At 46.4% G+C, this 25,845-nt stretch overlaps 1 protein-coding gene across 1 annotated transcript in view; it reads left to right on the top strand.

Moving 5' to 3' along the window:
* wnt2bb (wingless-type MMTV integration site family, member 2Bb) overlaps positions 1–25,491 on the top strand; it is a 72,327-nt gene extending 46,836 nt beyond the window's left edge. The window contains exons 4-5 of the mRNA XM_038820722.1: positions 5,947–6,211; positions 24,417–25,491. Coding sequence (XP_038676650.1) covers positions 5,947–6,211; positions 24,417–24,646 — 495 coding nt within the window. The 3' untranslated portion in view covers positions 24,647–25,491. The remainder of the gene's footprint in view (positions 1–5,946; positions 6,212–24,416) is intronic.
* The last annotated feature ends 354 nt before the right edge of the window (positions 25,492–25,845 follow it).

Raw genomic sequence — 25,845 nt, 5'->3', positions numbered from 1 at the left:
CTTGGACAGCAGCTTCCAAACCCATGACCACTACCATCTGGAAGGACAAGAGCAGCAGATGCCTGGGAACCACACCACCTGGAGGTTCCCCTCCAAGTCACTCACCACCCTGACTGGGAAATATATCGCCTTTCCTTCACTGTCACTGGGGCAACATCCTAGAACTCCCTCCCTAACAGCACAGTGGGTGTACCTACACCTCAAGGACTGCAGCGGCTCCAGAAGGCAATTTGCCACCACCTTCTGAAGGGCAACTAGGGATGGGCAATAAATGCTGGTCGAACCAGCGACGCCGACATCCCGTAAATTATTTTTTTTTTAAACCTGATTGAGTTGATTAACATGATAAAGGATATTAGACACAGGGAGCGGGATTCTCTGGGTTCCGGCCCCCAGACCGGGTGTCTCTTGGCGCCGCACCATTACCTGGTGGTGGGATTCTATCTTCCCACCGCTTGTCAAAGCGATTTCCCATTGCGCCTACCCCACCCCACGAGAACCCACCGGGTGAGGGGTTACACTGCCAACGAGAAAAGTGAATCGCATCGGCCGGAGAATTCCGGACTTAGTAAGAGAGAAATTATTTTTTCCAGATGCAGGAGGAGTCTAGAAGGATGAAGAACAAGCTTAAAGTTCAAGCTAGACCATTCAGAGAGGAAATCAGGAAGCACGTCTCCACTTTAAAGTCGGAAATCTAAAACTCCCCGTCCCAAAAGGCGGGTTGGGGGGGGGGGGGTCAACTGAATCTTTCAAGACAGATATTTTTGTTGGGTAAAGATAGCAAAATATTGGGTGCACAAAGTAGAGGTTCAGGTTAGCCATGATCTAGGTGAAGGTCAGAAGCCTGAGGGCCTGAATGACTTACTCCCACTCATAATATTCTTATAACACTCTATCCCAATTAAAACAATAGTTGGGTTGCAGGAAAACTCAGGACTTAGTGCTCTAGACTGGAACTGCCTTGCCCATGTTCCACAGATCTCCGATTAACGGGTGACTTAATCCAAGGTTTCACGGTATGATGGGGCACCGTTGATTAGATAATGAGAAACTATTTCTACTGGTTGGGGAGTCAAGGACTAGAGTCCCAAGTCTAAAATCTAGTCAGATCTTTCAGGAGTGACATGAGGAAACACTTTCCCACACAAGAAGTGGTAGAAGTTTGGAACTCTCTTCTGCAGGCGTCAATTGATGCGGCACCAATTGTTAATTTTAAATCTGAGCTTGATGTATTTTTCTTAGCCAAAGGTATTAAGGGAAGTGGGGCAATGGTGGTAGATAAGTTAGGTTACATATCAGCCATGATTGCATTGAATGGTAGAATGTGTTCGATGGACTGAATGGCCTCCTCCTGCCCAGCTGTGAGGCTCCCTGCCCGTCCTCTTACAGAGACAAAAATAGCCTTTAACAGACTTTTTAAAAATTCTGTTGAATTCTGTATCAGGCAATGGGCCAGCAAAGTGAGATTGGTATCAGATGTATAGCAGACGACATCCACATGTTCGAAACATGCAGAGGAAACACTAACCTCAAGGGGTTAATGATTTTTAAATCAATTTGCACCAGTTATCATAGTGAGCGTATTTCATCAGAAGTTTTATAGTTTATAGCACAGTAAAAAGAACTCAAAAAATCTCAATGGAAACATAAAGAAATATTTCACTCATTGCGCTGTCCTTTTAGATATTCTGGGGCATCATATTCAGGTTCTGGTTCTTACTGATCCAATCTGACTAATAAAGGACATCATCCCCGCTTGTTCATTGCTTCTTAAGAATCTAGATGTGAGTGGAGAAGGAAGGATGGTCTCGGATCCAAACTGTCCGTCATCAGAAACTTGTCACCTTAGTAAATAGCAGCAACTTTTAAACAAATCTCCTAACGACACACTGTCATGAGAGGAGAGGGTTTAATTTAAAAATCTCAGCAGGCGTGGCAGCATATTTGGAGAGAGAAGCGGTGTTAACATTTCTACAGATACCACCTAACCTCCAGAGCATTTCCAGAATTTTCTGTTTTCTAGTTCAGATTTCCAACATCTGAAGCACCTTACCTTTGGCTTTCGAAGTAAGGTTTAAGATCTACTAATGTTGGGTGAAGGAGTTTCAAATTTCCGTTGAGTTATAGGTTAATAGAATTAAATTGTCGTTTGGTACTGCAGAAATTGAGCTTTGTTGAAAAAAAGAGACAAGCTATCAAAACATTTTGTCTCAGACTCACCAGTTAGGGGCTGGTTTAGCACAGTGGGCGAAACAGCTGGCTTGTAATGCAGAACAATGCCAGCAGCGCGGGTTCAACTCACGTACCGGCCTCCCCGAACAGGCGCCAGAATGTGGCGACTGGGGGCTTTTCACAGTAACTTCATTGAAGCCTACTTGTGACAATAAGTTATTATTATTATTATTACCAGGACACCCCACAACAATGCTAATTCAGATAAAGTCAGACTGCACACTGAGCCCTATCATGAGCTGAGGAGATTCCAAAGAACTTCATAGCCAGGAACACCCAATGTAGTTGATTTTGTAAACAAGTGCATAAAGGCACAGCAAGCTCCCCGAAATAGCAATGAAACAAATTCTCAGATCATTTGCTTTAAGTGTTGGTTGAGAGCTGAATCTTGACCAGGAGAACTCCCCTTCTCTTCTTCAAATACAGTAAGAAGTCTTACAAAACCAGGTTAAAGTCCAACATGTTAATACCTGTGTATACGGAGGGCTTGTCCATAGGGGATGGCTTCTTTAATGTGTTTAGGGTGGAAGCTGGAGAAGTGGAGCATCGTAAAGTTATCCGTGGGCCTGCGGTAAAGCGAGGTGCTGAGGTGACCGTCCTTGATGGAGACGAGTGTGTCCAAGAATGCAACTGATTTTGGAGAGTAGTCCATGGTGAGTCTGATGGTGGGATGGAACTTATTGATGTCATCGTGTAGTCGTTTCAGTGATTCTTCGCCGTGGGTCCAAAGGAAAAAAATGTCATCGATGTATCTGGTGGTTGAAGGTCCTGTGCGGTGAGGAGGTCATGTTCAAACTTGTGCATGTAGATGTTGGCGTATTGAGGTGGGAATTTGGTCCCCATGGCTGTTCCGTGCGTCTGGATGACGAACCTGTTGTCGAAGGTTAAGACGTTGTGATCCAGAATGAAGCAGATGAGTTGCAGAATTGCATCTGGAGATTGGCAGTTGTCGGTGTTGAGGACTGAGGCTGTTCCAGCAATGCCGTCGTCATGGGGGATGCTGGTGTAGAGTGCCGAGACATCCATTGTGACGAGGAATGTTCCTGGTTCAACTGGTCCATGGGTGCTGAGTTTCTGTAGGACGTCCATCGTGTCGCGACAGAAGCTGGGCGTTCCTTGTACGATGGGTTTTCAGATGCCTTCGATGTAGCCAGAGAGGTTCTCACACAGGGTCCCATTGCCTGAACGATAGGACGGCCTGGTGTGTTGGCCTTGTGTATTTTCGGGAGGCAGTAGAGATCTCCAATGCGGGGAGTATATGGGATGAAAGCACGTAGGGTGCTCTGAAGGTCTGGATCCAAGGTCTTGATCAGTCTGTTGAGTTGGCGGATGTGTTCCTTGGTCGGATCTGCGGGTAACTGTCTATAGTGTTCCTGGTTGTTGAGTTGTCGGTATACTTATTTGCAGTAGTCCGTTCTGTTCAGTATGACGGTGGCCCCTCCTTTGTCTGCTGGTTTGATGGCGATGGTGCGGTTGGTCTTGAGAGCACGGATGGCGTTGCGTTGTGCTTGGGTGACGTTCGGGGCTGTCTTGTGAATGCGACTGATGAATCTGGCATTGACGCGACTCCTGATGGCTTAAGCATACATGTCGAGTCCAGGACAGCGGCCTTCCGGAGGGGTCCAATTCGACTCTTTCCTATTCAGTTGCCGCACCGCAGATCTCTCGGTCTGCTGTTCCGGTTCATTGGTAGTCTCCTTGGGTTTGCTGTCGGCCTCTTGGGGGTCTGTGGAAGAATTTCCGGAGCCTCAGTCGCCTGATGAATTCCTCCGTGTCGGCCGTGAAACTGATGGGGTCCATTTTGGTGGTGGTGCAGAAATTGAGCTCTCTGCTGAGGACTTCAATTTCGTCTGGTTGAAGGGTGTAGTCCGACAAGTTGACAATAGATTTCCCTGTATTTCTTTCTACTGTGGTACCGGGGGAGGCTTGGTTGCTGCTGGTGGTGATGCTGAGTTTCTCAAGCTTCCTGTTCTTGGTGTGCATTTAGGTGGCAGAGTATCGTTGTCTCATCTGTTTGCCAGTGTTCCGCAGCTGGTCTGTTGAACTTTAACCTGGTGTTGTAAGACTTCTTACTGTGCTCACCCCAGTCCAACGCCGGCATCTCCACATCTTCTTCAAATAGTGCCTTGACATCATTTGCATTCATCTGAAAGTTAAGTTTGGACCTCGGTTTAACATCTCATCCAATAGATGGTCCTTTTTATTTTTCCAATTAAGGGGCTATTTTAGCGTGTCCAATTCATCTACCCTGCACATCTTTGGGTTGTGGGGATGAGACCCACGCAGACACGGGGAAAATGTACAAACTCCACACGGACAGTGGCCCAGGCCGGGATCAAACCCGGGTCCTCGGCTTCGTGAGCTAGCAGTGCTAACCACTGCGCCACTATGCCACCCTCCATCTGCCATTTCTGACAGCACAGCGCTCTTTCGGTACTGCACTGAGTGTTTATTGTAGCTTGCACTCCTCTCTGGAGAAGTTCTTGAACCAATGGCTTCTAGGCCCAGAAACAAAGAGCTCCCCACTGGGCCATGGCTAACATTAATGAATAATAATGGCATGAAATCCCAGAGGGCAATGTGGTGAATGTATAATATAAATTCACACTGTGTATCACTGTGTCCCTGTGGGCTCCATCTGTGAGCTGTTGCGCGGCTCTGCCCACAAGGGGAGATGTGGAGCATGTACAGGGCTCCACCCTTGGCTCCGCCCATGGCTCCACCCATGGCTCCTCCCATAACCGGAAGTATAAAGTGCTGCAGTCTTGCGACCCTGCCTTCAGTTCAGCTAGTCGCAGGCAGGCTCAGTTGTAAGTCGATTAAAGCCACAGTTTACTTCCACTCGTGTTCTTGAGTGAATTGATGGTCGCATCAGCATGTAGCACTCAGTACTTGCTGTACCTGAGTGAGATTTAGCATCTCTCAGGAGAGGGAAAAAAAGAATGTTCAGGTGGGGCAAATTCCTCATGAGGGATCAATGACTATGAATACAAATAACATATTCAGACAAGACATGCCACATTGATTCAATAGCACAAAGGGAGATTACTTGCTCCTTTCAGTGACAACTCCTATAAATCATGGTGAATTTCCACAGTATTCTGTTGGAGTGTCAACCCAGGTTATGTGCTTAAATCTCTTGGTATGGAGTTTCAACACACAAGCATGTGATTCAGAGAAAAGAAAGTCTCCCAGTGAACCAAGGCTGACAAAAAACACTTGACATCCTTGCCAGGTCTCCACTTAAAGAAGTTGGTCTGTGGATCCTTACCAGCAGCAGCTTCAACTCATTGAACAAAGTTGTTGTTTTCCAGACCTATGGTAATCTAGAAGTGCTGCAGCCCAGAGCTGCGGCGTTCCAGAGCTGCGATATTCTAGAACTGCTGTGTTCCAGACCTGCCCACAGAGGAATTCATCAGACAAAGATAGGAGTGTAGAATGGCCAATCCCCAGTCTTGTTTCTCAAACACTCACATACAAACACCAGCTTGGACAAAGGCGCCAAGGACATTGTGATTTGCTTTGACCATAGCTCACTGACTCTCCTTGACCTCTCCATCAGTTTGTTGGCCACTCCATTCTCTTTCACATCCCTCCACTTTCCCATGTGTCAGCTCCATGGTCCCATCCTCTCTTTTTTGAAAATCCTCCAAGGTCAGTGACAGAAGGTTTGTGTCTCTTGTGTTAACTCTGTCTCTCTCTCTAACCCGGCAGGCTGTGAAAAGGTTCATGAAGCTGGAGTGTAAATGTCATGGAGTCAGTGGATCGTGTACGCTAAGGACTTGTTGGTTAGCAATGTCGGACTTTAGAAAGACCGGAGATTACCTGCGGAAAAAATACAACCTGGCGATTCAGGTCACCATGAACCAAGATGGGACAGGTTTCACTGTCACCAACAGACACTCAGACAGGTTAATCAAAAATGAGTTGGTGTACTTCGAAAACTCACCCGATTATTGCGTCCTGGACAAGGCAGCAGGTAAGATCCAGACTGCGTCACACAGGGTAGAAACTGTCACTTGGTGGCAGAGATATCGAGATATGGACTAGGGTTTATTTTTAGCGGGGATAAGTGGAGATGAATGTTCTGCAGGTGAAAGAATGCAGAATCGGTTCCTGAGCTGATGAACGAGAGCAGGGTCAGCTCAGGCCCGGATGTGTTCCAGTCAATGTCAAACCAGGGAGCTTGCAGTTGGTAAAATCAGATGCTTGATGTTGGAAACTGAAAAGAATAGTTTTGGTTTGATCTGTGGATAATAAATAGGAGGACTTGGGAGAGTACGGGACCATGGAGATGGAGCATGGCAAAGTGGAAGGATGTGAAAGAGAATGGAGCGGTCAACAAACTGATGGAGAGGTGAAGGACAGTCAGTGAGCAATGGTCAAAGCAAAACACAATGTCCTTGGCAGCCTTTTCCAAGCTGGTGTTTGTATGCGATGTGTTTGAGAAACAAGACTGGGGAATTGGAAGGCTGGAAGAGCTGGATACTGGATAAAAGCAAATTATTGCGGATGCTGGAATCTGAAACCAAAAGGAAAATGATGGAAAATCTCAGCAGGTCTGGCAGCGTCTGTAGGGAGAGAAAAGTGCTGATGTTTTGAGTTTCAAAATTTTGACAAAGGGTCATCTGGTCGAAACATTAGCTATTTTCTCTCCCTACAGATGCTGCCAGACCTGCTGAGATTTTCCAGCATTTCCTTTAAGAGCTGGATACTTTTGGTTAGTAACAATGCATTCAAGGATCTTGAAATATCATTAGATAGGTTACAGCTAGAAATAACCTCTACAGAAAGATCTGAAAATGGTCTTGCTAGATAGGTGGTGTCAGGTCCTTTTTCATTTTGCTCCATCTGCCCCATCACATTGCCATTCATTTTGCAATCAACCCTAAGTGAGGTCCACTTGCAACCTTGAGGTGGCCCTCCTCTCACTGGACATATTGGTTCATAGAACATACAGTGCAGAAGGAGACCATTCGGCCCATTGAGTCTGCACCAACCCACTTAAGCCCTCACTTCCACCCTATCCCCGTAACCCAATAACCCCTCCTAACCTTTTTTGGACACTAAAAGCAATTTAGCATGGCCAATCCATGTAACCTGCACATCTTTGAACTGTGGGAGGAAACCGGAGCACCCGGAGGAACCCCACGCAGACATGGGGAGAACGTGCAGACTCCGCACAGACAGTGACCCAGCAGGGAATCGAACCTGGGACCCTGGCGCTGTGAAGCCACAGTGCTACCCACTTATGCTACCGTGTTCCCACGGTTACATCAGGTATCATTGAGGCTGGGTAAGTGGGAAATCCCAGTGTAGGATCTGCCTGCTGATCTCCAACACGCAGGAGAAAAGGTTACGGTTTATTCCCTGACAAAATTCCTCAGCCAAGAACAGAACCGAGTGTATCCAGGCACAGGGCTATGTTCCAGGCCTTCAACTGCACTATTAACAGTCTTGAAGAAAGGGAACAAACGTGCATTTCTACAGAACCTTTCCCAACCATCCGGACGTCCCCAAGTCTTTCACAGCCAGTGTAACAATTTCAGGAAATATGGCAGTTAAATTGAGTACAGCAAGCTCACCCCAGCAGCAATGTGAATTTTTTTATTTTTTAAATTAATTTCAGGGCTGTGGTCGCACTGGCTAGACCAACATTTATTATCCATCCCTGGTAGCATGGGCAGCACGGTACCACAGTGGCTATCACTGTGGCTTCACAGCGCCAGGGTCCCAGGTTCAATTCCCCGCTGGGTCACTGTCTGTGTGGAGTCTGCACGTTCTCCCCGTGTCTGCGTGGGTTTCCTCCGGGTGCTCCGGTTTCCTCCCACAGTCCAAAGATGGGCAGGTTAGGTGGATTGGCCATGCTAAATTGCCCTTAGTGTCCAAAAGGGTTATGAGGGGGTTATTGGGCTACGGGAATAGGGTGGAAATGAGGGCATAAGTGAGTCGGTGCAGACACGATGGGCCGAATGGCCTCCTTTTGCACTGTATGTTCTACGTTCTATCCCTAATGCCTTTGAGAAGGTGGCGGTGTGCTGCCTTCTTGAACCGCTGTGGTCCATGAAGTGTAGGTAGACCCACAGTGTTGTTATGGAGGGAGTTCCAGGATTTATGACCCATCGACAGCGAAGCAATGCTGATATACTGATGACTCATTCCATCACTTTACAGATTACGAGCTCAGTCTATCACTTGCTTCTTATGCTGTTTGGCACACACAAATAGCCCTGTGCTGTACCTTCACCAGGTTGACACCACGGGTGGGAGCCTACGACCACCCATCCAAGTATTTCTCGGCAGCTGGAGGCAGCATGTCGTTTGCTGGAGACGGGATTCACTGTTCCTGTCACAGTCAATGGGAATCCCAATCGAAGCCATCCCTCACCACAGGGAAACCCACAGGTGGAGTGCGCTGCCGGCAGGACCAGACAACCCCGGCAACTGCGAATGTCTGGAGAATTCCGGCCCTCATTTTTAGGTATGCCTGGAGTTGCTCCTGGCATGGCCTGCTGCACCCTTCATTGAACCAGGGTTCAATCTGGCTTGGTAGAGTGGGGAATATGCCAGGCCATAAGGTCACAGATGGTGGTTGAATACAATTCTGCTGCTGCAAATGATCCACAACACCTCATGGTTGCCCATTCTAGAATTTCTAGATGCGTTTGAAATCTGTCACGTTTAGCAACACGATGGAGAGTGACCTCAATGTGAAGATGGGTCTTTGTCTCCACTGGTCACTCCTATCGATACTGTCATGTACAGATGCATCTGCGGCAGGCTGATTAGTGAGGGCGAGGTCGAGTGTGCTTTTACCTCTTGTTTGGTCCCTCACCACCTGCCGCAGTCCCAGTCTAGCAGCTACGATCTTTACGACCCAGCCAGCTCCGGCTGTGGTGTTGCAACTGAATCACTTTTGGTGATGGACATTGCAGTCCCCTACCGAGAGAACCATAGCACCCTCAGAGCTTCCTCTAAGCAGTTTCAACATGGGGGGAGGTGGGGGGCATTGACGGTAGGTGTTAATCAGCAGGCGATTTCCTTGCGCATGTTTGACCTGATACCAGGAGACATCAAGGGGTCCAGAGTTGATGTTATGGGGTCCCAGGGCAACTCCGCCCTGACTCTATGCCACTGTGCCACCACCTCTGCTGAGTATGTCCTGCCAGTGGGACAGGACATACCCAGCGATGGTAATGGTGGTGTCTGCGACATTGCCTGCAAGGTATGATTCTGTGAGTGTGACTATGTCAGGCTGTTGCTTGACCAGTCTGCGAGACAGCTCTCCCACCTTTGGCATAAGCCCCCAGATGTTAGTAAGGGGAGCTTTACTGGGCCAACAGAGCTGATTTTGCCGTTGTTGCTTCCGGTGCCCAGGCCAATGCCGGATGTTCCATCCAGTTAACCCTTTCCATCCTATCCCCTTTTGAAAGCCACAATTGACTCCGTCTCTGCACCACACTCTCAGGGGGTCCATTCCAGAACCTAACCGCTCGCTGCAAAAAGCCGTTCTTCTTCATGGTGCTTTTCATTCTTTTGCCAATCATCTTAAACCAGTGCCTTCTGGCCCTCAACCCTTCCACCAACGGAGCAATCTCGCCCTATTTACTCTGCCCAAAACCATCATGATTCTGAACACCCCAATCAAATCTTCTCTCAACCTTCTCTTTTCCAAGGCAAAGATTCCCAGCTTCTCCAATCTATTCATGTAACTGGAACTGTTCTGGTAAACCGTTTTTGCACCCCCTCCACTTCTTTCACATCCTTCCTGAAGTATAATGCCCAGAATTGGACACCATACTTCAATTGGGGCCGACCCTTTGATTGTATATGGACTGAGTAAAGGCGCCCATCGAGTACTCTTCTTTGATTGGGGTAGGCTGGGTAAAGTAGTGGTGGTGGTGGAGGGAGTTGAATGGAATTCCTATGGTTCCAACATGATCATAGCTAATCGTCCTGAAAATTAAAAGTTTCCAGAATCTATTGAATGTAATTTAGAAAACTGCACAATTGCTGCTTTAATTAAACACACCTCCTATTCACTCTGCCCAAATACAAGAGGAACTGAATTTCCCAATGCATGCAGCATGATTACATTTCCGTGGCAAGATAGGACGTGTTACACAATGACAATGACCTTGCAGCTGCTCCGATACGTCTGCAGGACCTTAATAAATCCCAGCAACATACCATAGCAACAGCGTATGGCAGATCCTATCACTGAACTCTGTCAGCTTAAACTCCCCTTCCAGAGGGGCCAAACACAGCTCGTAGCAAGCCAATATTATAGGAGTCACTTTAAATCTTTCACCTGGAACTGAAGGAATAAAAGTATTTTGTTGAATCATGGAGCCTGACCCTCTCCACTCAAAGTGAATGGCCAAGGCAGCATGTCGGTCAGCACAGTTGACCTTACAGTGAGTCTCGATGTCAACCCAGAGGCTGTGAGGGGAATTACAGAATCGTAGAATGGTTACGGCGCAGAAGGAGGCCATTTGGCCCATCGTATCTGCAGCAGTTCTCCAAACGAGCATCATGACTCAATGTCATTCCCCTGCCTTGTCCCTGCACCCTGTCCATTGTTTCTATTGCTGGAAGACTTGGAGGAAAAAGGAGAGTTGGGAATAAAATAGGGAGAAAGTAGAGGGAAATGACCTCTTGATTTTCTAAGTGGAAAATATTTTCCTTGATGTGGCAGTTCCTGTTGTGTGGTGGCGTTCGTGGCGCCATGAGAAGCGGTTGAAAGACAAGTCACTTCATATGATATGGATCTGCCCTTTTTGAACAGGTCATGAATACTGAAGGTGGAATTGCAGCTTAGAGAAGCTGCTCCCCAAATCTCCCACACTCCCCATCTCACCCCCCCACCCCCCAAGCTATACTCAAGAGATATTTTGGAAAAGTAAATAGGAAGAAACTGCTTCCACTGGTAGGTGGGCCAATAACAAGAGGACATCGATTTCAGATAATTGATAAAAGTACCAGAGGGGAGATGAGGAAAGTGTTTTTTGAAGAAGCAACTTCTCATTTGGAATGCGCTGTGCATAATGGCGATGGATTCAGATTAAATTGTAACTTTCAAAGGGGAATATGATAAATATTTGAAAAATAAAAAGATTACGGGGCTGTGGGAAAGAAGAGGAGGAGTGGAACAAATGGGCAGATCAACCTCGACAGGCTAAGTGGTCTCCTTCAGTGGCATTTGATACAATGAATAACATATTTATCCTCTCAAACCCTTGCATAATTTTGAACATTCCTCTTAAGATTCATCCTTAGCCTTTTCTCGTCTAGGCAATGTAACCACTGGTTTCTGAAGTTTGCTAAATATAAGCATATTGTCACATCCCTGGTATCAGCCAATTTCCAGTGAACTTTCCTATGGGATCAACTTTACACTCTACATTCGGGATAGCTTCCCTGCTCTTCTTCAAAACAGTTCCATGGGATCTTTTACATTCACCCAAGCAGCCAGATGGGGGGCTCGGTTTCATCCAAAAGAGGGCACCTCTCACAGTGCAGCACTCCCTCACTCCCCGCGCCGGAGTGTCAGCTTTGATATTTCTGTGCAAGCCCCTTGAGCGGGAGCGGGACTTGAACCCAGAGCATTGTCACTCAGAGACAAGACCTTTGCCAACTGGGCAAAACTGTACACACTGCCTCACCATAAGTTTCTCGCTTTTGTTATGTCATGTCCCTACCACACCTCAGGATGTTAGGACAATATTTTTGCCATAAAAATGATTAGGAAAAATGTTGAATCATTTTTAGATGATAGATCGATAGATACATTCATACATACGTACACCTACGTCTGCTCCTAATGCCTATGTTCCTATGTTAAACGTTTGGTTGCTAAAGGAAAGTCTCTCCACATAATATTAATAAAGACACAGAAATGTTAGATGGTTGAAATATTAACAAACTGAGCCTCGAGGCTGTTTCACCTGAGACTATGTAAGCTGTTTGTTAGCCTGTCTGACCAATTGCTAAGCATCACATACCCATGCTGATTGGAGGTCCCGGGACCCTCGTGGCTATGAGCAGAGAGAGATAAGACACAGAAAAGCAATCGGGTTTTAAAGTGAAAAGCTGCAAGGGAAAACTTAGGCTTGACTGGAAAGGGGAATTTAGGGAGTTCATTCGCAATCCTTTTGTTTCCGTCAGGTAAGGCTGATGTCAAGCATGGGCAGTATATTCATTTTCACCGATTATTACGCAAAGACAAGTTGGACTGATTGAATTTAGTAAATTTTATGAGAAGACTTGTTACGCATTTTAACTTGCTGAGAAATAAAACCATATAATGATTCACATCTGGTATGCTGCCTAAGTGTTTTCTCAGTCTACCCTTTATTAGATTGAATAAATATACATGCAAAAGGCACAAATATTCGGCTCATGTAATGAGGAGATAGTGGGCTGGATTCTCTATCGCCGGTAGCGGTGTTCCCAATGCGGCAGAGGACCCAGGCTCAGGGAACAAACGGGATAGGCGCCTGTTTCCAATTCCGACCCAAAGTGGTCTCTGAAGGGGGTTGTTGCTTGAGGATCTCTGGTGGGGGCCTTTAGTGGGAGCCTTTAGTGGGGCCTTTGCTGGGGTCTCTGGTGGGTGGGGGGTCTGCTGCAGGGGGTCTGGTGGGAGGGTCTGGTGGGACTATCTCGTGGGGGGTCTGGTGGAAATGGGGTGGCAGGATTTTCATTGTGGGGGAGGGGAGCCCTCCGATGGACTTTGTGGGCACCTACGTTAAATATGTACCCCTTTGGTCCACTGCACCAGGGCCACACAGGCAAATACTTGTATTGTTCCACGCTCATGGCCCAGAGAATCACGGAGACATGGAGAATCTGGTTTCCAGCCCGTTAATGGGATGCAAATGAATCAACGTGACCCATTTGCATCCTCCCGCTGGTGCAGGGCGTAGGGAGCAAACTTCGATGCCACCACCAATGGGGGACCAGGAATAGTGGGGGAAGTCTGATGGATGGTCTGCTGGAGGTGGGGCGGGCAGGATTGTGAGGGATGGGGAGGCCCCCATATCAGAGACCCCCCCCCACTAGATGCCCCCTATAACAGAGACTTCCCCACCAGATACCACCCCCCCCCCCCCCCATGTCTGAGACCTCTCCCTGTCTGGCAGTTCGTGCTGCAGCCTCTGTAACAAATATTTTAAGTATTTCACACATAATGATGACAGCATCACTGCTGATCTTGGTTTTCTGATGCTTGATAATAATAATCTTTTATTGTCACAAGTATGAAGTTACTGTGAAAAGTCCCAAGTCGCCACATTCTGGTGCCTGTTCGCGTAAGCCAGTACGGGAATTGGCCTTGATCTGCCTTACAAACCAGCTGTCGAGCCCACTGAGCTAAACCAGCCCTCTGAAGTACAGTAGCCCTGTCTGGGAGCTAAAGAGAAGTCCAGGCAGAAACAGTGAAAAGAAAATCACTGCTGTTTCACTCACCTATCCCTTACAGCTGCTACCTCAGGCAGATGTCTAGAAAGTAGCAGTTCTAACTTCATAGAAAGTGAAAGCCACATCACGAGGCTTTAAACCTCTTCAGATCCTTTAATCTGCAAGACTTCAAAGGGAAATAGCATTTACTAGGTTGTAATTGACAGCTTCCAGATAGACAGGTGTCCAAATTGTTTTATTTCATTTCCCTTCATGCTTGAATGGATCACAAGTAGCCTGTTGTGAAACTAACCACAATAGTTATAAACATCTAGGTATGACTGACAGCTCCTGATCACATCAAAAGCAGTTAAGTACTTTCAACTGAGAGAAAGAAGAGGTGAAAGCACCTAACTCTTAGTTGTTCATGTGGTCTCTGGTAGGGGTTCGATGGAGGATCTGGTGGCGGGGGGGGGGGGGGGGTCGTGGTGGGGTTGGGCCACCCTCTCTGAGAAATGTAGGAACCTAGATATAGCCGTGAGTGCATACTGGGGGGAGAGTGAGCCAGTAATTCCTGTAGTGGAGGGGAGTAGAATGCCCCTACTTATCGGGGGGAAGGCAGAATTCACATTGCGGGGGAGGGGAGCCAGCCGATGGACCTCACTATTGGGCTTCCTGCTCAACTGTTGGCTCGATAGCCGGATTTGTGAGGGGAATCCCTTGTGGTCCCCTCCATGCATATATTTGTATGGCAAGGACAGTGAATCACTTCTGTGTGCCATTCCCAATGCCGGCGCAAACCAGAAGTGATTCAGTTCCAACTCGAACGGAGAATCCTCCCGGATATTTCTCCTGGCCCCCTAAATACTATCTTGTAGTTGGAAATAGGGAACCACGATCACACCCCTAAATATAAGGCTTTCAGATGGATTGTGGATGGATTATGGGAGTGACTGCCCCAAAGAATAAGCAAGAAAATTATTTTGCGGCCACAAGCTATAAAACCTAGGATCTGCATGATTAGATCAGGATATCTGCATCTGCAAATCAGTGTATCTGCACAAATAGATCAATGTATCTGCATCTCCAGGCATGTTTTTCTGCAATGTGGATCAGTGCACCTTCATCTCCAGATTGGTGTATCTGCACTTGCTAAATCTGAATCTCCAGATCAATACATCTGAATTCCAAGATCGGTGTCTTTATATGCTTAAAATAATGATCCTGGACACCAAGATCAATGTGGTGATTGTCCCTTTAAGGGCAACACAGCAGAGTAAGGGTCACCTGGCTTGGGGGAGTGGGTAATCACCACAGGGGGTGGAGTCCTCTATGAGCCATGTAGGACCCTAGATAGAGGCATAGATACAGCCAGGTGGTTGCTGTAGGCTGTAGAACAATTCTTATTAATAAATCCTTTTTGTTTTCAAAAATGAATGTTGTGAAAATGCATCATTGCATCTGGTAATGAGGATAAAATTTCCACTAGCCCGAAACCTTTGAGTATCCTGTTTTAATTGAAATCTGGGAAAAAAATGTACTAACCTGAATGTCTCTCTTTGGGCGAATACACCCATTTGATATACTGAGATGTTGCCAGGCCCTGAGGGACAGACGTAGAACAGACCTCAACTGGCCGTACAGTCAAAAGTTTAGAAACGTACAGAGAAAAAACATCAAGAGAAAATAACCTTGAAAATCCAGAGTGTGGCTTTAAGTTTTAAAAAAAATGGAACTTAAGTTTTTTTAAAAAACAGGAGTTTCTACAAAAAAAAATTAAGGAAGAGTACACAGAAAGCAGCACGTGCTTTCAGTAAAACAAAAAGCCTCAAGTGAAGTCCAGCATAGTGTACAAAAGCGCAGGAAAGTCAAACGGCGCAAACTGACATGTTTCCCGTGTCGGAGCAGCGCTTGCAGGAAAGTAAAGAAGCCCTCAACCTGTTTTAAAAAAGGATCAGTGTAGCTACACCTTTAGATCCGTGTAACTGCATCCATGTACCAGTGATAATGGCACTCCCAGATCATGCATCCGCATTGTTAGATCAGTGTATCTGCATTCCTCGGTCAGTGTAGCTGCACCCTTAGATCATTGTACGTACCCCCCCCCCCCACCCCGGTCAGTGTATCTCCACCCCTCGATAGTGTATCTGCACCCACTAAATCGATGTATTTGTGCCCCAGACCAGTGTATCTACACCCCTAGATCAGTGTACCTGCACCCAAATCAGTGTATCTGCATCCCTGCATTAGTATATATGCACCCCCTAAATCTGTGCATTTGTGCCCCACATCACTGTATCTGCACCACCAGATCACTGTATCTGCACCCCTAGATCAGTGTATCTGCACCCCTGGATTAATGTATCTCCACCTCTAGATCACTGTATCTGCACCCCTAGATCACTATATCTGCACCCAGGCCAATGTATTTGCATCCATAGATCATTATTTTTCATCCAGTAAATAAGTCTATCTGCACCACTAGATTAGTCTATCTGCACCACATGGTCAGTGAATCGCCTCCCCATATCAGTGTATTTGCGCCCCTAGATCACTATATCTACCCCTAAGGATCACTCTATCTCCACCCCTACATCAGTGTATCTGCATCCTTGAACCAGTGATATCTGCACTCCCAGATCACTGCATCTGTATTGTCATGTCAATGTATCGGCACTCCAAGATCACTATATCTGCACTCCTCCCCTAGATCAATTGTTCTATACCCCCTAAATCAGTGTGTCTGCGTTCTTCGGTTAGTGTATCTGCAACCCTTGATCATTGAATGTGCTCCCCCCCACCCCAGGTCAGTGTATCCGCATCGCCTAAATCAGTGCTTCCGCACCCTGAGGTCAGTGCATCTGCACCATTAGCAATGACTGCATATTTGAAGGGCTTCTGCTCGAATTTATTAAAGCTGCAGTTTGAGTTCACAATGTACTGCCTCTGACATGTAACCTTTGTAATTTACTGCGTCTTATGTTAAATTGGCACAAAAGCAAGAATTAGACTCATTATGTTAACAGGACCACACTGGGGGGCGGTTTGGCATATCAGGCTTTGTAGGTTTTGAATGTAAAGATTAGCGCACAAAGTGAGAATCACTCGATCCATGTATTAGATCAAAGATTTGACATGCACAAGGCTAGTTTTCAGCTCCAGGTTATTGAATTTTCTTAATGTTTCAACGCACGTTGTTTCAATTTAGAAAATGAGCCTTCAAAAAATGCAAAGTGGGGTCTGCACAAATATTCAGAAGCACTTAATGAGAACATTAAGACAAATGAAGCATGTTAATCAAAAAGGTTATCAAATCCAATCCTACAAAATTTTCCCTATCAACGACTCAACCATGTGGCACGCTTCCATCTCTTACGGTGATGGTTTGTGGTGGTCCCCGCTGTGTTAAGCGTCTCCTGTGGTTCAGGAGCCTCACTCTGTCATGCCAATCTGTGCTGCTTTGCTGGCGAGGAAGAGAGTGGGCTGAAAAAGTATACAATTCGCTGGTCTCGGTTTTCTCTAAACCCTCTTCTCGGCCGGCTGCGCTTTTGTTTTTTTTTGCCTTCCTCTTCCAATGCCCTTCCCAGTAGTCAGCCTCCAGAGGCCATGGCTGTCAGTGACTGTCTCCCAGGTTTCAGTGTCAATGTCACCACATGTGCAACTCGCTTGCCAGTGTCCTGGCGACAGACGTATCGATGCCCGGGTGGTTATGGCCCAGGGGCCAACTCACTGTACATGAGGCCTTTGGGTGTATGGATGTCATCCATTCGCCAAACGGTTCTAATGAAAGGTCATTGACCTGAAACGTTAACTCTGCTTCTCTCTCCACCGAGGCTGCCAAACGTGCTGGGTATTTCAAGAATTTCTGTTCTTATCTCAGACTAGTTAGGAGGTGAAACCAGTTCTCAGCTGGATGGTAAAATGGGAAGGTCATAAAACACACTGAATTTCCACCAGCTGCAGGATATTTGTCCAACCTCAATCCCAGTGACAGCGCAGGAAGGTTGCTTTCTGGGGATAACATTCCCATGACTTCAGCAGTGTGTTGCAACCACTAAGCCCCATGGCACCACTGATTGTAACCATTGTTATTCCATTCTGATACTTAGCCAGTCCGACACAGCACTAGTTGCCATCATCTCGATCAAGGGAGCAAATAATTTATTTGTAACCTGGTGTCACCATTCTTAGCTTTGTGTCTCTGCGTGTGTGTCAATGGCTTTGCCACGGTGTGCTGTTATGTGTCAAGTGTAGTTCCATGATCCACTGCCGCTAACTAGCTTACTGCAAAGAGGGAGCTGAGTGTGTAAGTCTCTCCTGCCGGTACCCAGCTTCTACATTACCAAGATCCCCTGTCATGTCTCCTTGCACTGACATGTAACAACGAGGCACCCTAGGACCGTGGGCAGAAAACGGGACTAAGTGCGTCCTTGGCTGAGCATTCCCCGCTGACACCCCCGATCTACCCGGATGGCCGTTAGATAGCGGGGTGTTTCCCGGTGCTCCGAGCTTTGGGAAACACCCGGCTAATCTCACGCGCTAAGGGGCTCTGTCCACATTCGGGTAGATTGACCCCATGATGTTGTGGTGATAACAGAGACCTAGTTCAAAGAAGACCCCGATCTGGGTGTTAAATATTCTTGGATACAAGATGTTCAGGAAAGACAGGAAAGACTCAATGGACTGAGTGGCCTCTTTCTATGCCATAACTTTCCTATGGTTTTATGGTTACACGAAGAGGGTGAGTGGAGGTGGCATTTATTAAAGAGGACATTGCAGTAGTGGAGAAAGGGGATGTTCCAGAGAGGTCAAGGACAAAATCTCTTTGGCTTGAGCTAAGAAACAAAAAAAAATGCAATTACATTGCTCGATGTGGTCTATAGGCTACCAACGAATGGGAAAGAAGTAGAGGAGCGGGTTTTCAAGAAGTTTACAGAGAATTATGGCGTAGCTATAATGGGAGATCTTAATTATCCGAATACAGATTGGGATAGTAATTGTGTAAAGGGCAGAGAGTGGCAATGGTTCCTGCAGCGTGCTCAGGAAATTTTTTAACATCCGGATGTTTCCTGTTCAATGATAAAGGAGCCACTGCTGGGCCTGGTTCTTTTTTTAAAATTTAAATTACCCAATTATTTTTTCCAATTAAGGGGCAATTTAGTGTGGCCAATCCACCTACTCTGCACATTTTTGGGTTGTGGGGCAAGAACCACGCGGACACGGGGAGAATGTGCGAACTCCACACGGACAGTGACCCAGAGCCGTGAGGCAGCTGTGCTAACCACTAGGCCACCATGCTGCCCTCTGGACCTGGTTCCTGGGAGTGGGGTGAGTCAAGTAGATTAAGTGTCAGTGGGAGAAAATTGAGGAGACAGTGATCATTCTATCATAAGGTTTAGACTGACTATGGAAAAGGATAAAGAACAATCCAGAATGAGAATTATTAATGGGAGGAAAGCCAACTTCAATGGGGTAAGAACGGATCTGGGCCAAATAAATTGGTGTCAAAGGTTGGCAGGAAATATGATAACTGAACAATGGGCTACCTTCAGAGAAGGGACAGTGGCACAGTCAAGATATAATCCCTCAAAGGGTAAAAGTATGGCCAACACATCCAGAGCTCCCTGGATGAAAAACAGCTAGGAATCAAGATAAAGGTGAAAATGTTTGCTTCTGACAGGTATCAAGTAGAGAATACAATTGAGAAGCAGGCTGAATATAGAAGATTCAGAGAAGAGATGGAAAAGCAAATAAGAGAAGCAAAGAGGGAGCATGAAAAGAGACCGGCAGTTAACATAAAAGGGCATATAAAAGTAAAAGGGTGGAGGAGGGTCTTAACGTTTCAAATGCTGTGGCAATTGAGTGCACGCTCCAGTTGTGATTAAGAGCAGCTGAGACGAATTGGAAAGGTCTGGGCACATATATAAGATGCGGTTTCCATCTGTGTGGAGGAACTAGTGAAGGAAAAAATAGTTTGCACTTATATTTTACTGGGTTTTGTGAATAAACCGATGCCGAAGACAGACTGGCTCCACTTTCGTCTTTTGCCAGGTGGATGATCACAGAATTAACATAGGGCCAATGAAGGACTAAAAAAGGGGACTTGCGATTGGAGGGAGCAGTCATAGCTGAGGTATGAAATAAATACTTTGCATCTATCCTTATCCAGGAAGATGTTACCTAGGTCATAGTGAAAGAAGATGTAGTTCAGACACTAGAAATGTTTAAGATCGATAGGGAGGAGGTATTGGATAGGCTGTCTACTTACCGTGGATAAGCACCAGGTCTCGATCAGATGCAACAAAGGATACTGAGGGAAATGAGAGTGGAAATTGAGGTAGCAACTGGCCATAGTTTTTCAATCTTCCTTAGACTCAGAGGTAATGCTACAGGGCTGGAGAATTGCAAACATTACACCCCTGTTCAAAAAAGGCTATAAAGAAAAGTGTAGCAGTTTAACGTTAGTGGTGGAGAACTTCTAGAAACAATACTTTGCGCAAAATATGGACAAATGTGGGTGACTTAAGGAAAGCCAGCATGGAGTTATTAAGGGAAGATTATGTTTTACAAGCTTGCTGGAGTTTCTTGAAAAGGTAACAATGGAGAGGGTCGATGAGGGTAATGCTGTTGATGTGGCATATGTGGACTTCCAAAAGGCATTTGACACAGTGACGCACAACAGACTTGTGAACAAAGTTTTAGCTCATGGAATAAAAGAGTCAGCAGCAACCTGGATACAAAATTGTCTGAGTGACAGGAAGTAGACAGTAGTGGTTAATTCATGTTGTTCAGGCTGGAGCAAGGTTTGTCGTGGAGTTTCCCCGGGATCAGTTTTTGGACCCTTGCTTTTCCTGATATATATTAATGACCTAGACTTTGGTGTACAGGGGCCAATTTGAAAATTTGCAAATGACATGAAACTGTAAGGTGCATAGAACTTCAAAAGGGCATAGTCAAGTCAGTGGAAAGGGCAGAGGACATATGAAGTTCAATGCAGAGAAATGTGAAGCAATTCATTTTGGTAGGAAGAATACGGAGAGACATTATAAACTAAAGGATAAAAATCAAAAGGGGTTGTAGAGGGACCTGGGTCTATCTGTCCATAGGTAATTGAAGGTAGCAGGATGAGTTGGGAGAGTGGTTAACAAAGTAAACAGCATCCTAGGCTTTAATAATAGGGGAAGACAGTACAAGAACAAGGAGGTTCTGCTGCCCCATGTAAAAGGCACTGATTTGGCCTCAGCTGACGTATTGTGCAGAGTTCTGGGTGCCGCACTTTAGGAAGGGTGTGAAGGCGCTAGAGAGAGTGCAGAATAAAATGCACGAGCATGTTTCCAGGGATGCGGAATTTCAGTTCTGAAGATATATTGGAGAAGTTGGGGCTGCTTTCCTTGAAGAAGAGAAGGCTGGGAGGTGATCTGATCGAGTTATTCAAAATCATGTGAGTCGGGACAGAGTAGATAGGGAGAAATTGTTCCCGCTCGTGAAAAGATCGAGAACGTGAGGACACAGATGAAAATGAAATGAAAATCGCTTATTGTCACGAGTAGGCTTCAAATTAAGTTACTGTGAAAAGCCCCTAGTCACCACATTCCGGCGCCTGTTCGGGGAGGCTGGTACGGGAATGTAAAGATGTAAAGTAATTGGCAACTGAAGAAAAGCAAAACGAGGAAAAACATTTTCACACAGCGAGTGGTTGAGGTCTGGAATGCGCTGCCTGAGAATGTTGTGGAGACTGGTTCAATCAAAACGTTCACAGAGCAATTAGACATGTGTCTCAAAAGGATGAATGTGCAATGTTACGGGGAGCAGATGGGCGAATGGTGAGGTGAATTGCTCATTTGGAAAGCAAGTGCAGACACGATGGGCCGAATGGCCTCCTTCTGCGCTAATTCAGACTCTAATTTTAAGGTGATACAATCGTGTTCTGGATTCCCCACATCAGGGGAAATTGTTTCATCGTATCCCTGTGCCATTTGAAAAACTTCGATTTTATCATGTTAACCTTGGGTAGGGTGCTCTTTCCAAGAGCTGGTGCAGACACGATGGGCCGAATGGCCTCCTTCTGCACTGTAAATTCTATGAATCACCCTCAAACCCTTTTTTCTCAAATCCGTTCCTGGGATCTGGGGGCACTCACCATCCTAATTTCCCCAGAGAAGGTGGTGGTGGGCTCCCTTCCTCAACTCACATGAGTACATGCAGATTTTATGCAACCTGTCCTTACAATTTAAACACTGTTATCATTCTGGTGAATCGCCGTTGTACCCATTCCTTCCCGATATGTGCTAGCCAGAACTGAATAAAGTTACTCCGCATGAGGCCTGAGCAAGTTAAGTGTTTGAACGTCAAGATCTTCAACAGTAATTAAGTGAAATCTATAGGACAAAAATAGAAATTAGTGAGAAACAAATTTTAAATAGATAGGTAGGAACAATTCTTGACTCAACTAAGCATTTCTATTTATTTGAAGTACAGGATAGGAGAGATCAAAATATATTTTTATGAAGGATATTTTGAGGGCAGCACGGTGGCGCATAGAGCATAGAACAGTACAGCACAGAACAGGCCCTGCGGCCCTCGATGATGTGCCGAGCCATGATCACCTTACTCAAAGCCACGTATCCATCCTATACTACCCGTAACCCAATAACCCCCCCCCCATACCTTACTTTTTAGGACACTATGGGCAATTTAGCATGGCCAATCCACCTAACCCGCACATCTTTGGACTGTGGGAGGAAACCGGAGCACCCGGAGGAAACCCACGCACACACGGGGAGGACGTGCAGACTCCGCACAGACAGTGACCCAGCCGAGAATCGAACCTGGGACCCCGGAGCTGTGAAGCATTTATGCTAACCACCATGGTACCGGCGCAGTGGGTAGCACTGCTGCCTCACGGCCCCGAGGTCCCAGGTTCGATCCCGGCTCTGGGTCACTGTCCGTGTGGAGTTTTTGGGGGTTATTCGGGAGGCACAACAGAAATTCATCCCAGGAGGAGGAAACATGCCAAGGGGAGGACAAGGCATCCATGGCTGACGAGGGAAGTCAGGGACAGAATAAAAGCAAAAGAAAAAATATACAAAGTGGCGAGGATTAGTGGGGAGCCAGGGATTGGGAAGCCTTTAAAGTGAGTAGAGTACAACTAAAAAAGCAATGGGGGGGGGGAGGGGGGGGGGGGGGGGGGGGAGATGATGAAATTTGAGTGCAAGCTAGCTCGTAACATAAAAGAATATGGCAAGAGTTTTTTTCAATATATAAAGGGTAAGAGAGGTAAGAATAGGTATGGGACCACTGGAAAATGAGGCTGGAGAAGTAGTAATAGGAAACAAAGAAATGGCAGAGAAATTGAATAGTTACTTTCCATCAGTCTTCACGGGGAATACATTAGTGGGACATCAGAACTTCAGGAGAATCAGGGATAGAGGTGAATGTAGTGGCCATCACTAAGGAGAAGGTTCTGGGGAAACTGAAAGATCTGAAGGTGGATAAATAACCTGGACCAGATGGACTATCTCTAAAGGAGATAGCTGGTAGATTGTGGAGGCATTGGTGGTGATCTTTCAGAAATCATTGGAGGCAGGAAGGGCCCCAGAGGACTAGAAAATGGCTAATGTAACACCCTTGTCTAAGAAGGAAGGGAGGCAGTAGATGGGACATTATAGGCCGGTTAGCCTGACTTGGTAAGATTTTAGAGTCCATTATTAAAGATGAGATTATGAAACTATGGGCTTATTTGAGAGGTTCAGTGCCTTCTCGGGCTATAAGTTGAATGTGGGGAAAAAGCGAGGCGTTTCAGGTGAATGAGGAGGGGAGCCAATTTGGGGGTGTTACCATTTAGGGTAGCCAGGGATAGGTTTAGGTGTTTGGGGGTCCAGGTGACAGGAGAGTGGGCAATGATAGACAAATGGAATCTAAAAAAAGTTGGTGGAGGAGATAAAGGAGGACTTTAGGAGATGGCATACATTACACCTGACCTGACGGGGAGGGTCTAGGTGGGAAAAATGAATGTCCTGCCAAGATCCCTATTTGTATTCCACACTCTCCCGATCTTCATTCCGAAGGCCGTTTTCTGGAGACTGAATGCAGCGATTTTGGAGTTTATATGGGCGGGGAAGGTGCTGAGGGTGAAGAAGGCCCTACTACAGAGGCAGAAAGGGGGTTGGCATTACCGCATCTGCTGCACTATTATTGTGCGGCGAATGTGGAGAAAGTGAGGTGATAGTGGGAAAGATAGAGGTTAGAATGGGTTAGGATGGAAGAGGCATCCTGTAGGGTGTCCAGCCTGAGGGCCATTGTGACGGCAGCACTGGCACCGAGGAGGTATACGGAGGACCCGGTCATACAGTCCACGATTAGGGTGTGGAATCAGCTGAGGAGACACTTTAGGATGGAGGGGATGCCGGTATTAACACCCCTGTGTGGAAACCACGAGTTCAAGCCGGGGGAGACGGATGGGATGTAAAGGAGGTGGAGAAAGGTGGGGCTGGTGAGGGCGAGAGATCTATACCTGGAGGAGAGGTTCCCAAGTTGGAAAACTGCGGGAGAGGGTAGAGCTTCTGTGGGGAAGCAAATTCAGGTATTTGCAAGTGAGGGACTTTGCGCGAAAGGTATGGAGAGGATTTCCCAAACTGCCAAAGTATACCTTATTGGAACAGTTGTTGCTCCCGGATGTGGAAGGGGAGAGTAGGATTGGCCTCTGTTTAACATAGAACTTTTGCAAAGGCCTTGTGTGGCTCTGTGCAGTTATCATCCTTAACAGTCCCACTTTTTCTTTCTTTCAGGGTCTTTGGGCACAGCGGGAAGAATGTGCAACAAGTCCTCCAGGGACACAGATGGATGCGAAGTGATGTGCTGCGGCCGGGGCTATGACACCACTCGGGTGGCGCGAGTCACAAAGTGCGAGTGCAAGTTCCACTGGTGCTGTGCAGTCAAGTGTAAAGAGTGCCAAGAGACAGTCGACTTCCACACCTGCAAAGCGCCCAAACGTGCAGACTGGCTTGACCAGACATGACTTCAGCGAGCAAAGCCACCTTAATATGGGATATGCGTGAAGGCGCGTGGCATTTTGGGGAGTTGTAGTTTAGCTGCATGGCTTTTCTTTTTAATTAATACCCTGTGAAGCACTAAAGAATGGACTACACCTCCCAGGGGACCATGGTGAACCGCTGGACATGTTCAGTAATCATCGCATATTCCTTATCGATAGGGGACATTGCAATATAAAGCATAAATCCTGAACCTTATCATTCGCAATGTTAATTTTTTTTCGAGTGGGACAGTGCAACTGCCCATTCAACGAGAGACTATGTAAGGTGAAGCACAGCACGGCTTCTGTAGTTGTCAAGTGATGAGGACCTCCCTGTAACACTGGCTGCATGCGACTAATTTCTCCAACCTGGTATTTCTTTTTGATTTATTTTTTATTATTATTGGTACGTCAATGCCTTATTATTGAGTGGAAAAGCTGCTGACCGCTCCTAACGGTCAACCAGAGGATGTGAAGCTGCAATTCTGTACCAGCAACAAGGGCCTGCACTTTCTGAAGGCAATTGTATAACTCTGTATTAACAAGACAACCTGCACTTTGAACATTAGCTACAAGAGGATAGCAGAGAGGGAGAGGAAGCGAGTGTGAGGGATAGAGAGACTTGCCTGGTTCCGACTAATCTATCCGTTGATTCTAACTCGCGTCCATAGCTACGGCCTTCAAACTGTAACGGGAAGCTTGTGAAGACGTTAAGAATGAGGTTTAGCTCTGGTTTGCTGCTGCTGGTTTCAATAGTGCAACTCACCTGAACTTTTTTATGGTTTAAGAATGTTTTTTTTTTAATAAAAAGAATATTGTAATAATTCTTACACTGCTGTCATTATGTTAATGTCTGGCAGTGTGCAAGGGGCCTTCCTACAGTCATAAGCTGATGCAAGAAAATGAATTTGGCCTTGTACTGTGGTCTGAAGGCACCCCACCTGGAGTATTCTGTTTGTAATTTCGCAAAATAGTTCGGCTGACGCCCACGTTCTGCAATGTGTGTTCCTGGTTCCGTCTCCAGTCAGGGGCGGAGGGAGTACAACCTTCGAATTACAATTCAGCCAATTTGCAAGTGAGATTAGAATTTCGTTTTTTGCGCAAAGGGTAGGGGAAATCTACAACCCACTACACCTTCCACCCCAAAACTCTGTGGAAACTAGAAATTGAAATGTTCAAGACTG

This window comes from Scyliorhinus canicula, chromosome 15 (assembly GCF_902713615.1).
Source record: "Scyliorhinus canicula chromosome 15, sScyCan1.1, whole genome shotgun sequence".
Classification (NCBI taxonomy): Eukaryota; Metazoa; Chordata; class Chondrichthyes; order Carcharhiniformes; family Scyliorhinidae; genus Scyliorhinus; species Scyliorhinus canicula.
Note: the sequence above shows the minus strand (reverse complement) of the source record. Positions and strands in the feature narration are given on the sequence as shown.